The sequence below is a fragment of the Ailuropoda melanoleuca genome, chromosome 14, assembly GCF_002007445.2.
Source record: "Ailuropoda melanoleuca isolate Jingjing chromosome 14, ASM200744v2, whole genome shotgun sequence".
In the NCBI taxonomy this organism is placed as follows: domain Eukaryota; kingdom Metazoa; phylum Chordata; class Mammalia; order Carnivora; family Ursidae; genus Ailuropoda; species Ailuropoda melanoleuca.
In genome coordinates, this window is record NC_048231.1 from 43,995,277 (window position 1) to 44,007,752 (window position 12,476).

Sequence of the window (12,476 nt, forward strand, 5' to 3'; positions counted from 1 at the left end):
CGCCCGTTGCGTCAGGGCGCAAGGGCAGCTCCGGGATCCCGACACCCTCTGGGAAATGGAGACCGCGCCCACGCGACGCAAGGGCTACCGGAAGTTGTAGTTCGCGTCCGGTCCGCGCAGGCGCACTTTTCCGCGACGGTCGCCGGGTTGCTCTTTTGTGGTAGTCGGTCGGCTTTTGTGGGAGGCCGGTCCGCTTGCTCGCGCATCCCTCCGACCGTTGGTCGGTCTGTCCGTGCGCCGCGGGGTCTGTCTGCCGGCCGAGCTGTGCTGTCGCTGGCTCCTGACGGCTGAGCCTGAGGCCGGCCCTGGTCCCGGCCCTCAGTGTCTCGGGCGGTGTGTGACCCGCTTGCGTGGGGCGCGGGTGATGGGGCGTGAGCGCAGCCTGGGGTGTGGGGCGCTCGCTGAGCCTGCCTGACCCCGACCTTGGGTGGGGGGACTCAGGGGGCTCCGCGTGCGTGACCGTGCAGCCGGGAGTGCGGGTGCGACCCCACGGGGCTTCCCTGCAGACTGTCCCTGAGCCCCAGGAGCAGGACCCGCGACTCTAGGCCTGGCCTGGGGCCCAGGAGGCTGCAGAGCTGCCCACGCCTCCAGGGAACGCTGCCGAGGGGCGCCATGGAGACCCCTGCCCCGAAGCCCCAGGAGACAGGTACAGTTGGCTCTTCTAGTCCCTGGTTCTGTGGACTTGCGCTTGAGGAGACTGACAGTCAGGTCAGGCTAGTCTCCCAGAAGCAAGCACCTAGCCGAGTCAGGCCTCCTGCCTCTTCACCGTGCACACCCGTTTGTTTCCACTTCTCAAGCATGCTGAGGAGGAGGGGAATGAAAGTTTTCCCTTCAGATTGTGCCGGATATTGGGGCTTGCTCCCCTCCTCGCCTGCGGGGGGCGGTTCCTGACTGCTCTCTGATCCAGCCCGACGCCAGGGGTGGAGTGGGCTTTAGCTCAGCCATGCACCTGGTGGCAATGGATTGAACAGCCCCTTTGACTCATTTCTCCTCCCCAGCTCTGCCCTCTCAGGAGCCTGCTCTTAAAAAGAATCCAGACCAATTGGGTCAGGGTCTCCCGGAAGCCAGGTCCGAGGTGAGTGGTTGTCTTTTCTTCCTTCTGAACATCTTGATGAAGAGGGTTGGCATTTTTTCCCCTGCCCAGGATCTTCAGTCATCCGAAGACCCCTCTCCCCCGCTCCTAATCTGGGGCCCTGCTCTCCCTTCCTCAGGAAGCTCTGGGCATGGGAACAGCTTGGATTGAAGAGAGTCCAGGTGTGCCCTTGAAATGAGTGTCCCTTCCAGCCTCCTTACGCCCAATGGGTGGGTCGTTTGCAGGACTGTTTGCCCAGCGCTATACCAGGAGCTCTGAGGAGCGGTTTTAGTGGAACCCCAGCACATGGATGATAGCTCACATGAGATCACTTCAGTCATTTCCACATGCAGACCTAGGGGGTGGTCCTCATCTGGGAGAGTTTTCTGGGATGGAATGGCGGGGGGGGGGTGTCCCTGTGTGCTTTTCCTCTGTGCATGCACCCTGAAATGGGGCAGTCAAGGAAGAACCTGGAGTTTTAGAGGATCTGGGAGCTCAGCAAGGAATTGGCCTTGGGGCCACTTCTGCAGCTAAGTAGGGCCCAAATCCCTCCTTTCTCAGACTTTGGGTTTTGTTTCTCATTTTGTTCTATCCCCCAAACCACCCCCATCCTTCATAGTATTTAAAAGGGTACAGTTGATAAGGAGAGTTTGCAGTAGTGAAAAAGTCTGGAGGGTTAAGGGTCCTGTGACTCAGGATTTTGTGATTCTGTTAACCTCCCATTTGAAAGGGGTCTGATTACAGAAAAATAGAAGTAACTATAAAACACATTATGAGATGTGCCTAACTTCTGTAATGTGTTAGAATGCTCTGTCGTTCTATGATACACTCAAGAGACATGACAGTCAAATGTAGTATGTGATCTTTGACAGGCATAGATCCAAAAAACCCAATCAAAGGCAGTTTGGGACAATTGAGGAAATTTGAAAATGGATTTATCTTAGATCATATAGTATCAACATTAAATTTTGGGGGTATGATGATCCCACTGTGGTTGGATAAAAGAATATACTTAGGATATACAAGGTGAAGCCTATAGTGTGAGATGCCGTGATGTCTGCAACTTACCTTCAAATAGCTCAGCAAAAAGTGCATGTGCGTGTCTGTGCATGTCCTTGTGAGTGACTACCTCAAGGCAGTACCCTTCTTGTGCGTGGGTGTTATTCCTAGATCAGGTTCTTAGATCCTTGAGTAACTGGTCCTCCTCTCCTGAGTACTCTTCTCGCCTGGCAGTCCCATTCAGACTCACAGTCAAGTGTTTTGCTCTCCTAGGACATCCCACATGATCTGTTCTGACTTCGCACTAGTTTCATTACCACACATCTGCATTTGATTCCCACACCTGCCCCCTGCAATTGTTTCCTATCCTACAGAATAAAGATGCACGGGACATGGGCTTCTCCCAGTGGGAGTAGCCCCCAGACAGGCCTGTGCAAGGCTCAGATCCTACCCTGCCCTTGCCAGTTGACACCCGCACACAGAAGCCATGCAACCTCTGATACCCCTCTTTCTCCAGCACCACATTCTGACGTCTCTGGAGCTTTGTTTCTGCCCATGTTTTTCCTTTCCTCTGCCATGACCATTATGCTTCATTCCGGCATGCCTCAGTTATGGGCATGTTCTCAGCATGTGTCGTGACCCCCACCTTCTCATCTTCTTGAAATCCAGTGGGTTTTTTGAATCACATTTATTGAGGTATAATTTACATACAGTAAAGTTCTCCGATTTTAAGTAGAGGATTTGATGAGTTTTAGCAAACGTGTACAGTTGTGTAACCAGCACAATCATAACCTAGAATGTTTCCATCAACCAAAAAGTTCCTTCATGCCCCTTTTTAGTCAGTCCTCTCCCCTGCTCCTTGGCAACCACAATTTTGCCTTTTTAAGAATTTCTTATGGAAATAATATAGTATGTAGTCTTTGGTTTCTTTTTTAAAATATTTTATTTTTAAGTAATCTCTATACCCAACGTGGGGATCGAACCCACAACCCAGAGGTCAAGAGTCACTTGCTCTACAAGCTGAACCAGCCAGTTGCTCCAAGTAGTCTTTGGTTTCTAATTTCACTTAGCATAATGCTTTTGAGTTCATGTCTTTATGTGAATCAGTAGTTTTTTCCTTTTTACTGCTGAGTAATATACCATTTGTATTAGTTTACAAGGGCTGCCGTAGCAAAGTGCCATAGATGGCTTAAACAACAGAAATTTATTGTCTTAATTCTGGAAGTTGAAGATCAACATGTCAGCAGGGTTGGTTTATTCTAAGGCCTCTCTTCTGGGTTTGTGAAGGTACCTTCTCCCAGTGTCTTCATATGGTCTTTCTCTGTATATTTCTGGCTCTAAATTTCCTTTTTTTTTTTAAATAAGGACACCAGTCCTATTGGATGATGGCTCACCATAATGACCTCACTTTACCTTAATTATCTCTTTAAAGACCCTATCTCTAAGTACAGTCATTTTTCAGAGGTACTGAGGGCTGGGACTTCAACCTATGAATTTGGAGGGGTCACAACTCAGCACAAAACACCACTGTATGGGTATTTACACTTTGTTCGTCCATCCACCAGCTGAGGGACATTAGGTTGTTTCCAAGTTTTGGCTATTACAAGTAAACCTGCTATAAATATTTGCGTACAAGTATAGACGTGTTTTAATTTCTCTTGAATGAATATCTAAGAATTGCTGAATCAGATAGTAAATATATATTTAATTATCGATTTTATTGATCGTTTCCAAGAGCCATCTTTTGGTTTCATTGATTTTCTCTATTGCTTTTCTATTCCTATTTCATTTATTTCAGATCCTTACTATTTCTTACCTTTACTTATTTTGGTTTCTTTAAGTTGAAACTCAGATATTGTTTTGACACCTTTCTTTTCTCATATAGCATCCGACGCTATAAATTTCCCTCTAAGCACTGCCTTAGCTACATCCCACAAATTTTATATTGTATTTTCATTTTTATTCAGTTCAAAATAGTTCCAGTTTCTGTTATGATTTCTTCTTCAACCATGTGTTTTTTAGGACTGTGTTGTTTAATTTCCAAATATTTGGAGGATTTTTTCTAGGTATCTTTCTATTATAGATTTCTAATTTAATTCTGTTGAAGTTAGAGAAGGAACCTTGTATGATTTGAATTTTTTCAAATTTACTAAGATTTATTTTATTGCCCAGAATGTGGTTTATCTTGGTAAATGTTCTGTATGCACTTGAAAAGAATGTGCCTTCTGCTTTTGTCAGCTAGAGTGTTCTGTGAATGTCAGTTAAGTCAAGTCGAATGATGTGTTAATCAATTGTTTTGTATCCTTACATATTTTCTGCTTATGTGTTCTATCAATTATTGAGAGAGATTACTTTGAAATTACCAAGTATAATCATGGGTTTGTCTGTTTCTCTTCAGTTCTATCAAGTTTTTGCTTTATGTATTTTGAAGCTCTGTTAGTAGGAGCATCTATATTTAAGATTGTTGTGAACTCTTAATGAATTGCTGTTGTGATAATGACCATTACATAATCATGTAATGATTATTATATAACACCTCTCTTTGTCTCTGATGATGTCCTTTGCTTTGAAATCTGCTTTGTCTAATGTTAATATAGCCATTTCAGCTTTCTTTTGATTAGTATTTGCAGAGTATATCTTTTCCCATTCTTCCACTTTTAATCTACCTTTCTCTTTGTTTTTAAGCCTTTAGTCTTGGGCTAATTTTGTCAGACCAGTGTGGCTATCCTCTCCTGGGGACTTTACTGAGTGCCCGTATAGCAGGAAGACATTCCACTCTGGCTGGTCAGAACATAAACTACTCCCAGCCATGTGTGAGTTTTAATGATGCTCTGCCTACTTCTTTCTGGTGTTTCTTTTCCTGGTTTGGGGTTGTTTCTTCCCAGGCACATGCCTGTCAGTCCTCAGTCAGTCTCAAGTGGATCCAGAGATCTGAGTCTGTAAAATTCCCTCTGCTCTGGCATGTTGCCCTAGAGATTTTAATCTCCTGGACTCCCTAAACTCTGTTCTTCTTCAACTTGGTGAGACCACAGGCTCTGTCTGTGGGGTGGTTGTAGGGCTCATTTTGTTTCCCTTCTCTCTGTGGTCTGTGTTCTGAGCTGCAGCTTGTCCAGTGTCTTGAAATCAATCATTGTTTTATATGTTTGCCCAGTTTACTAGTTGTTTGAGGTAAGAGGGCAAATCTGGTCCTTGTTACTGTTTTGTGTCTGGACGCAGAACAGGAAACCCAATTTTGACCAGCCTGCTGCTTCACTCCTCCAGCCCACACTCTAGGCTGGATAGGACTCTCATAGTGGACTTTCAAGGCACAGGGAACACACATGGTCAGCTTTACTGGAGATAGTAGAATAGGTTTTGCTTTCCAAAATGGATGTCCCCCTTACGCCTGTCCAATGGTGTAAGACCATCCCGTTTCCCCAGGGACCAGCCCACATGTGGTATTTCCAGGCTTTAAACATTTTGCCTCTCTGCTACATGCGAAATGGTATCTTTCTGTTTTATTTCTCATTTCGGGATGTCTGGTGTGATTGTCTCCTCACGTGCTTCTTAGTCATTTGTCAGTTTTCTATGAATTGTCTGCTTATACCCTATGCCCATTTTCTTTTTTTCCTTTCTTCTTAGCAATTTGTCAGTGTTGCCTGCAGAAAACATAAACTTGTGGGGCTCCTGGGCAGCTCAGTTGGTTAAGCATCTGCCTTCAGCTCAGGTCATGATCCCAGGGTCCTGGGATCAAGCCCCGTGTCGGGCTCCCTGCTCAGTGGGGACTCTGCTTCTCCCTCTCCGCCTCTGCCCACTCGTGCTCTCTCTCTGTCAAATAAATAAATAAAATCTAAAAAAAGGAAAGAAAAGAAAAGAAAGAAAATGTAAACTTTCATGAAGCAAATGTAAATCTCCTCCTGGTGTCCGGGTTTGCCAACATGCCGGCCAGGGACTTTCGGAATTGTCTCCCAGAAGCCCCCATATTAAGATCCTTGCTGCACCTGGAGTTGTGTTTTGTGTATGGTATAAAGAGGGGCTTTAACTTTCCTACTGTTTTATGTTGGCGTTTGTCTTAGCTCAGGCTGCCATAACAAAATACCACTGACTTGGCAGCTTCAACAACTGAAATTGATTTCCTCACAGTTCTGGAGGCAGGAAATCTGAGATCAGGGTGCCGGCAGGGTCTGGTTTGCTTCGGCTCTCCACCTGGCCCTCACCGTGCTCTCAGGCGTGTCCTCAGAATGCACAGTGGGGAGAGAGATCGCTTCTGTCCTCTTCTCGGAGGCCACCAGCCTTGTCAGATCAGGGCCCACCTTTATGAACCCAGTAACCTCAGTTACCTCCTAAAGACCCTGTCTCCAAACACAGTCACGCTGGAAGGGAGGGCTTCCACATAGGAATTTCAGGGGGACACAGTTTAGTCTGCAGAAACACAGAACTATCTAAAAGCATAAACCACTTTTAGAGCTAAAAGTCAAAGCTCTTGTGACCCCAAAGGATGTCCCCACTCTTCCCGACTGCCTGGTAGGCACAAGGCCTCTCGGGGCTTGACGTTCCACACCCCCGTGCCTGACCATGGCTGCTGATGCAGACCCAGGGTTTCCAGAGAAACCTGGTGACCCCTGGGAGCTTGGCCGCATGCCAGTCACTGCCAGCAAACAGGTAGGTGGGAGCCAGGCCACCCCAGCTTGGTTTAGTCTTCATTCTTATGTCTAATGTGATGCCCTGTCTACGATTTAAGCCAGGCTCCGATGGCAGCCGCATCTTTGAAGAAGGAACCACCTTAGGTCGGCACCCTGATGGGCTTTGAGACTCACTTATTTGATGGGTGGGCTTGGAGTGTGGAGAGCAAGAGGAGCACTGGGGGTGGCAGCCTGGAGGCTCCAGAGTGGGTGAGAAGCCCCAGTCAGCAGAAGAGCCTGGGGTTCTAGAACAGGAGTGTGTGCAATTGTCAGTGACCAGTGCTGGGGAGGATGGGAGCAGGTCAGTACATGGGCCCAGGGAGGGCAGGGGAGCAGGGGTCCCACGGGAAGGTGTGGGAGGCTGGCAGGAAGAACAGAGTGTGGCTCCCTTGGTCTCTTGCTGACAGAACTTGCTGATAAGTACAGAGTTTCCTTCCTTAGGGTGTGATAATGGCTTCCTGTCCAGCGTAGGGTCCTTTTGCAATGGTGAGGTTTGAAGAGGCTTCTGGGTTCTTTGTACTATTCTTTCAAGTTCTTAAGTTGGACAATCTTAACCCTGGGAAGCATAGCATCTTCTCCAGAACTTACAGCAGCCTTCAGCCCACGGAGACACCCACATCCAAGCTGGCCAGGTAGCCTGGCCCTCCCAGTCCAGAAGGCCAGGTCTGCTTGGCGATTCCCAGCCCAGGCATGGTGTGTATGTTGGGGTTGTATGATAGATTGGGCCTATAGCACAACCTTCCATACTCAGAAGAAGGTCACCAGAGGTTAATCCTTCATTCCTAAGGTCCTCAATCAACGTGTTGCTCCCTTGGAACCATGAACACAGTCTGAATCAGTCCCATCCTGGGTGAATGAGAATGTGCATGTCATTCCAGGAATCAGTGACTTTCAAGGATGTCGCTGTAGACTTCACCCAGGAAGAGTGGGGCCAGCTAGACTCCCCTCAGAGGGCCTTGTACCGTGATGTGATGCTGGAGAACTACCAGAACCTTCTTGCCCTGGGTAAGCTCCTCGAAAGTCAGTGTGCAGTCTGGCCATTCTGCATGCTGTAAGTATTACCAAGCCTCCCTTCGGTGCAGGCCTTGGTGCAGGCCCTGCAGGATGTGGCCACTGCACTCATGTTGGGGCTGGGCACTACATGTAACTGCCAGCATCCTTGCTTGGAGGTGGGGCTGGTCCGGGGGTGGGGCCAGAAGAGAGGGAGGGGGTAAACAGGGGCCTGGGAGCCCAGCCTGCGCTGGAGCTTTCCAAGGGAGACAGGGCAGGGGTGTCAGTACCCATGGGGGTCCTCAGAGTGCACACTTCAGTTTGGGTTCTGCATGTAAGACCCCCCCGTCCCTGGGGATGGCATACAACTTTCGGTGCTGGCCCTGACAGCCCTGCCCTGGGGAACCACAGCACACAGAACCACACACACTGCTTCCTCCCTGCAAGCAGGACCCCCAGTCTGCAAGCCGGATGTTATCTCCCACCTAGAACGAGGCGAGGAGCCGTGGTGGATGCCCAGAGAAGTCCCTGGAGGGGCTTGTTTAGGTGAGTGGGGGACGCAGTGGAGGGATATGCAGGTTCCTGGCTCCCAAGACCACCCCACACGCTGCCTCCTTGTGGTCCTGCTTCCCTGCCTTCCTTCAACACACGCAGAGCACCGACTGTATGTGGGGAACTGTGTGGGAATACAGCGGTGAGCTGAACAGGCAAAGACATCTGCCTTCGACTGGCGGAAGGCAGAAATCATGTCCGTGTCTCTGGAAACATTTCACAAGGGGCCCTTGTTGGATGGACGGGGCGGGGAGTATGTATGGACCGAGAAGAGGGCAGAGTCAGCCTGGGGGTGTCACAGTTTGTGGAGGTGGCTCTCAGGGGGATGGCCCTCCAGGGATACAAAGCTGATAAGAGATGAATTAAGCTTTTAAAGAAATGTACATACATCACAGGGCGGGAGCACACCCTACAGCTGCAAGTGCTCTAAAGGAAAGACTAACGAGAGGTGGTCTGGGGGCATTCTTTTCCCTTCTGGCACCAGGGAGAATTTAGATGTAGTTATCATTTCTGGACTTGTGTTTACCCCGTGTTCACACCCAGCCCCGACCCGGTTCTGACACACAGCATGTCTTATTCGATGTCTCAGTAAGTGAATCGTGTCCAGCTGCCAGACCCCGTGAGCTCTGCTCTGTCCCTCGACCCCCTGGCCCGATTTGGAGTTCCCTGTCTCCTCCTCCCCCCCCTGTGGGCTTGCGGCCCATCTCACCTGAGATGCGTATCCCTTGGCTAGCCTTCGCGCGCTCTGGCTGTTGGCCTGTCCTCTCTTCTCTGTGCCTATGCGAACCCCTGTCAGACCTTAGTCTGGGCTCTAGGGCCATGCCTCTGCCTGATTACAGAAGATTCATCTCCTGTTTCTTATAGAAGGGGAGCCCGGGCCTGGGGTGAAGGACCAGTCGTGTCAGCAGCAGGGCGTTTACAAGGAAGAGCCTTGCCAGAAACCGATCACCGAGCCACTGGGGAGGGCCAGTGTCCACAGACCCGGTCTGGGCGAAGGGTGGGCCCGCGAGGGCCGCGCGGCTGCTCCGGTGAGGGGCGAGGCTCCGCCGCGGAGGCCAGCACCAGGCAGCTGTGGGGACGTTCCCTCAGAGGGGCGCTGGCAAGGCCACGAGGCATCTGAGAAGGATCTCCCCCCTGGGTGCACCCTCTTCACCCCCCAGACCATTCCTGCAGAAGGAGACCCTCCCGACGGGCCCACCGAGAGCTTCCAGTCCGGCGGGGCGGCCCCCAGGCAGCGGAGAGAGGGCCCGGGGAGAGGCCCTGGCAGGTCCAGCGACCGCGGCGAGCCCCCCCCTGCGAGTGGGCGGCGCGGGGCGGCGGCCGGGGAGGGCCTCTTCGCGTGCGGCGAGTGCGGGAAGGCCTTCGGGCAGAGCTCGTCTCTGACCCTGCACCGGCGGTGGCACGCCCGGGAGAAGGCCTACAAATGCCACGAGTGCGGCAAGGCCTTCACCTGGAGCACCAACCTCATCGAGCACCAGCGCATCCACACGGGCGAGAAGCCGTTCTTCTGCGGCGAGTGCGGCAAGGCCTTCAGCTGCCACTCGTCGCTGAACGTGCACCAGCGCATCCACACGGGCGAGCGGCCCTACAAGTGCAGCGCCTGCGAGAAGGCCTTCAGCTGCAGCTCGCTGCTTAACATGCACCTGCGCGTGCACACGGGCGAGAAGCCCTACGAGTGCGGCGCGTGCGGCAAGGCCTTCAACCAGAGGACGCACTTGACGCGCCACCAGCGCATCCACACGGGCGAGAAGCCCTACCAGTGCGGCGCGTGCGGCAAGGCCTTCACCTGCCACTCGTCCCTGACCGTGCACGAGAAGATCCACAACGGGGACAAGCCATTCAAGTGTGGCGAGTGCGGCAAGGCCTTCAGCAGCCGCTCGCGCCTCACCCTGCACCAGCGCATCCACACGGGCGAGAAGCCCTTCAAGTGCGGCCAGTGCGGCAAGGCCTTCAGCTGCCACTCCTACCTCGTCGTGCACCAGCGCATCCACAGCGGCGAGAAGCCCTTCAAGTGCAACGAGTGCGGCAAGGCCTTCAGTTCCCACTCCTACCTCATTGTGCACCAGCGCATCCACACCGGGGAGAAGCCCTTTGACTGCAGCCGCTGCTGGAAGGCCTTCAGCTGCCACTCGTCTCTCATCGTGCACCAGCGCATCCACACCGGGGAGAAGCCCTACAAATGTGGCGAGTGCGGCAAAGCCTTCAGCCAGAATCACTGTCTCATCAAACATCAGAAGATCCACTCCGGGGAGAAGTCATTCAGATGTAACGAGTGTGGGGAAATGTTCGGCTGGAGCGCCCACCTCACGGAACACCAGAGAAGACACAGCGAGGAGAAGCCCTTTGCCATCCAGTTCAACAAGCACCTGCTGAACGCCTACTACGTGCCGGGCGGCCTGCTGGGCGCGGGAGGCGCGGGCGTGAGCGGCGTGGACCCGATCGATGCCCTGGACGTGGCAAAGCTCCTGTGTGCGGTGCAGCCCGCGGCCGGCAGGACTTCCCCGCTGGGCAGCAAGCCGGGGAATTAGTGTGGCACGCCCGCCCTTGGCCTCGCTTCTTCCCCAGAAACTGCAGCCGCTGGATATGCACAGCCCACCCGGGCCTCCAGATGAGAGACCGGCCCTGCCACCTGTGCCCACATCCCACACACCGGGACAACTCTCTCAGAGGTCATCGCCGCCCCAGGAAGCGCGCCACTGTAGGAGAGAAGAGCCGAGGGCCGTCCGAGAATGTCCCGTCGTCCTCCTTTCCTTAATGGGCTTGCAAGACGCTGACGCGGGGACTACGTTTTTCCTGCAGACAGAAAGAACGTATAAGGATCACTGTGTCCTCAGATGGGCTCCTGGCATGATTTCAATCAGGAATTTCCTTTGTACACTGTTAATGTTTAGAATGATAATAATGATAATAAAAACAAACAGAAGAATTACGAACAGTATTACTTCCAAGTGAACACTGGCATATTCCAGGAGGGGGGAGTGATCTTGAATGGTGGGGGTTTAGGAAAAGGCCGATTTCCTGGACTCACCTCACAAAGCAGGTCTGCTGCAGAGTCACCTGGTAGTGACGGCACCTCCGTCTCAGGAGCATGGCCAGGCTTCGGCGCAGCTAGGTCCTGACACGCCAGCGTCGGGCCTGGCCGTCTAGTCCCTGCTGGGAAACAGCGAGAGCACAGGTGGGTGCTCGGCGTCCATCCGGGTCTGGTGTCGGGAATGTGTCTAGAAGCGCGCCTTCACCCTGCAGGGCCTCTCTCTGCTCCAGTGAGCTTAGCTCACCGGCTCAGCCCTGCAGGAGGGGCCCCTCCGTGGGATCTGTCCCCGTGCTCTCTGCAGCGGTGGGCGGTCTTCATCGGGAATTAATGTTCGTTCCGCTCGGTCCTGAGCAAGTCTAAGCTGCTTTCTCAGTGATAATACTTCACATTTACATAGAGAGCTATAGTTTATCAAATGCTTTTTAGTATACTTTTTAATTATGGCAGCAAAGTAACCATATTTCGGGAAATGTGGAAGTAAGGAAAAAGGCCCCCATAATTCCTAATAAACTGCATTTCGCACTTTGATACATTACCTTCTGCTTGTTTCAAAGTGGATTGTTACATTACTGCAAATGTAGTGTGTATATCATTTTAATCTTTTTTTCCACCTAGCTGCGTAGCAGAATTTTTTCCCAGGTAACTGTCTGGAGTTATAATTCTCAATGGAGGCGTAGCATTCTATTAGATGTTCTTTTATTGGATGTTGACATTATTTCCGTGTTTTCATTATTATAGATCATTTCACTGTAATAAACCATTCTTCACAGAGCATCTGTTTGCATTCTACTTTAGCCTTTTCTTAGATTTCTAACAGTGAAAATTTTGAGATAAAGGAAATAAACAACTTGAGGAATCATTTTTGTGTGGTTTTGGTGGTGTGTAAAGTCACACCGTTTCATTATGAAGAAATCGGTCAGCAATAGCGAGTGGTCAGGCAGGAACGTCCCCTGCGCGGCGTCTCCCAGAGACGGGGGACTCCCTGCTCGAAGCGGGGCGTCCAGTCTTCGTTCAGGGCGTGGTGAGAACACAGCGATGCTCCGGGGCACGTGCCACTGCACTGCGTTCCTCCAGGGTGTGCAAGCCAGCCTCCTGTTCCGCGGTCCCCGGGGCCCGGTCGTGGCAGTCACAGGCGCTTATGTGACAAGTAGGAGAAGTCCTATTTTGCAGC

At 51.5% G+C, this 12,476-nt stretch overlaps 1 protein-coding gene across 2 annotated transcripts; it reads left to right on the forward strand.

The window, feature by feature from the left end:
- The first annotated feature begins 119 nt into the window (after positions 1–119).
- ZNF74 (zinc finger protein 74) lies at positions 120–12,076 on the forward strand. 2 transcript variants are annotated; one of them, XM_011226680.3, is made up of 5 exons: positions 120–646; positions 999–1,075; positions 7,611–7,737; positions 8,170–8,268; positions 9,139–12,076. In XM_011226680.3, exons 1-5 carry the CDS (start codon positions 613–615, stop codon positions 10,800–10,802), a joined length of 2,001 nt encoding a protein of 666 aa, XP_011224982.2. In that variant the 5' UTR covers positions 120–612; the 3' UTR covers positions 10,803–12,076. The 2 variants fall into 2 exon arrangements, with proteins under 2 accessions (XP_011224982.2, XP_011224983.2); XM_011226681.3 differs by having other exon boundaries at positions 8,173–8,268.
- Positions 12,077–12,476: the final 400 nt, after the last annotated feature.

Bases quoted from the DNA above. Each gene is read 5' to 3' on its own strand.
- ZNF74 (XM_011226680.3), top strand. From the start codon at position 613: ATGGAGACCCCTGCCCCGAAGCCCCAGGAGACAG. The intron at 647-998 runs GTACAGTTGGCT...TCTCCTCCCCAG, and splicing joins CCCGAAGCCCCAGGAGACAG to CTCTGCCCTCTCAGGAGCCT. The intron at 1,076-7,610 runs GTGAGTGGTTGT...ATGTCATTCCAG, and splicing joins TCCCGGAAGCCAGGTCCGAG to GAATCAGTGACTTTCAAGGA.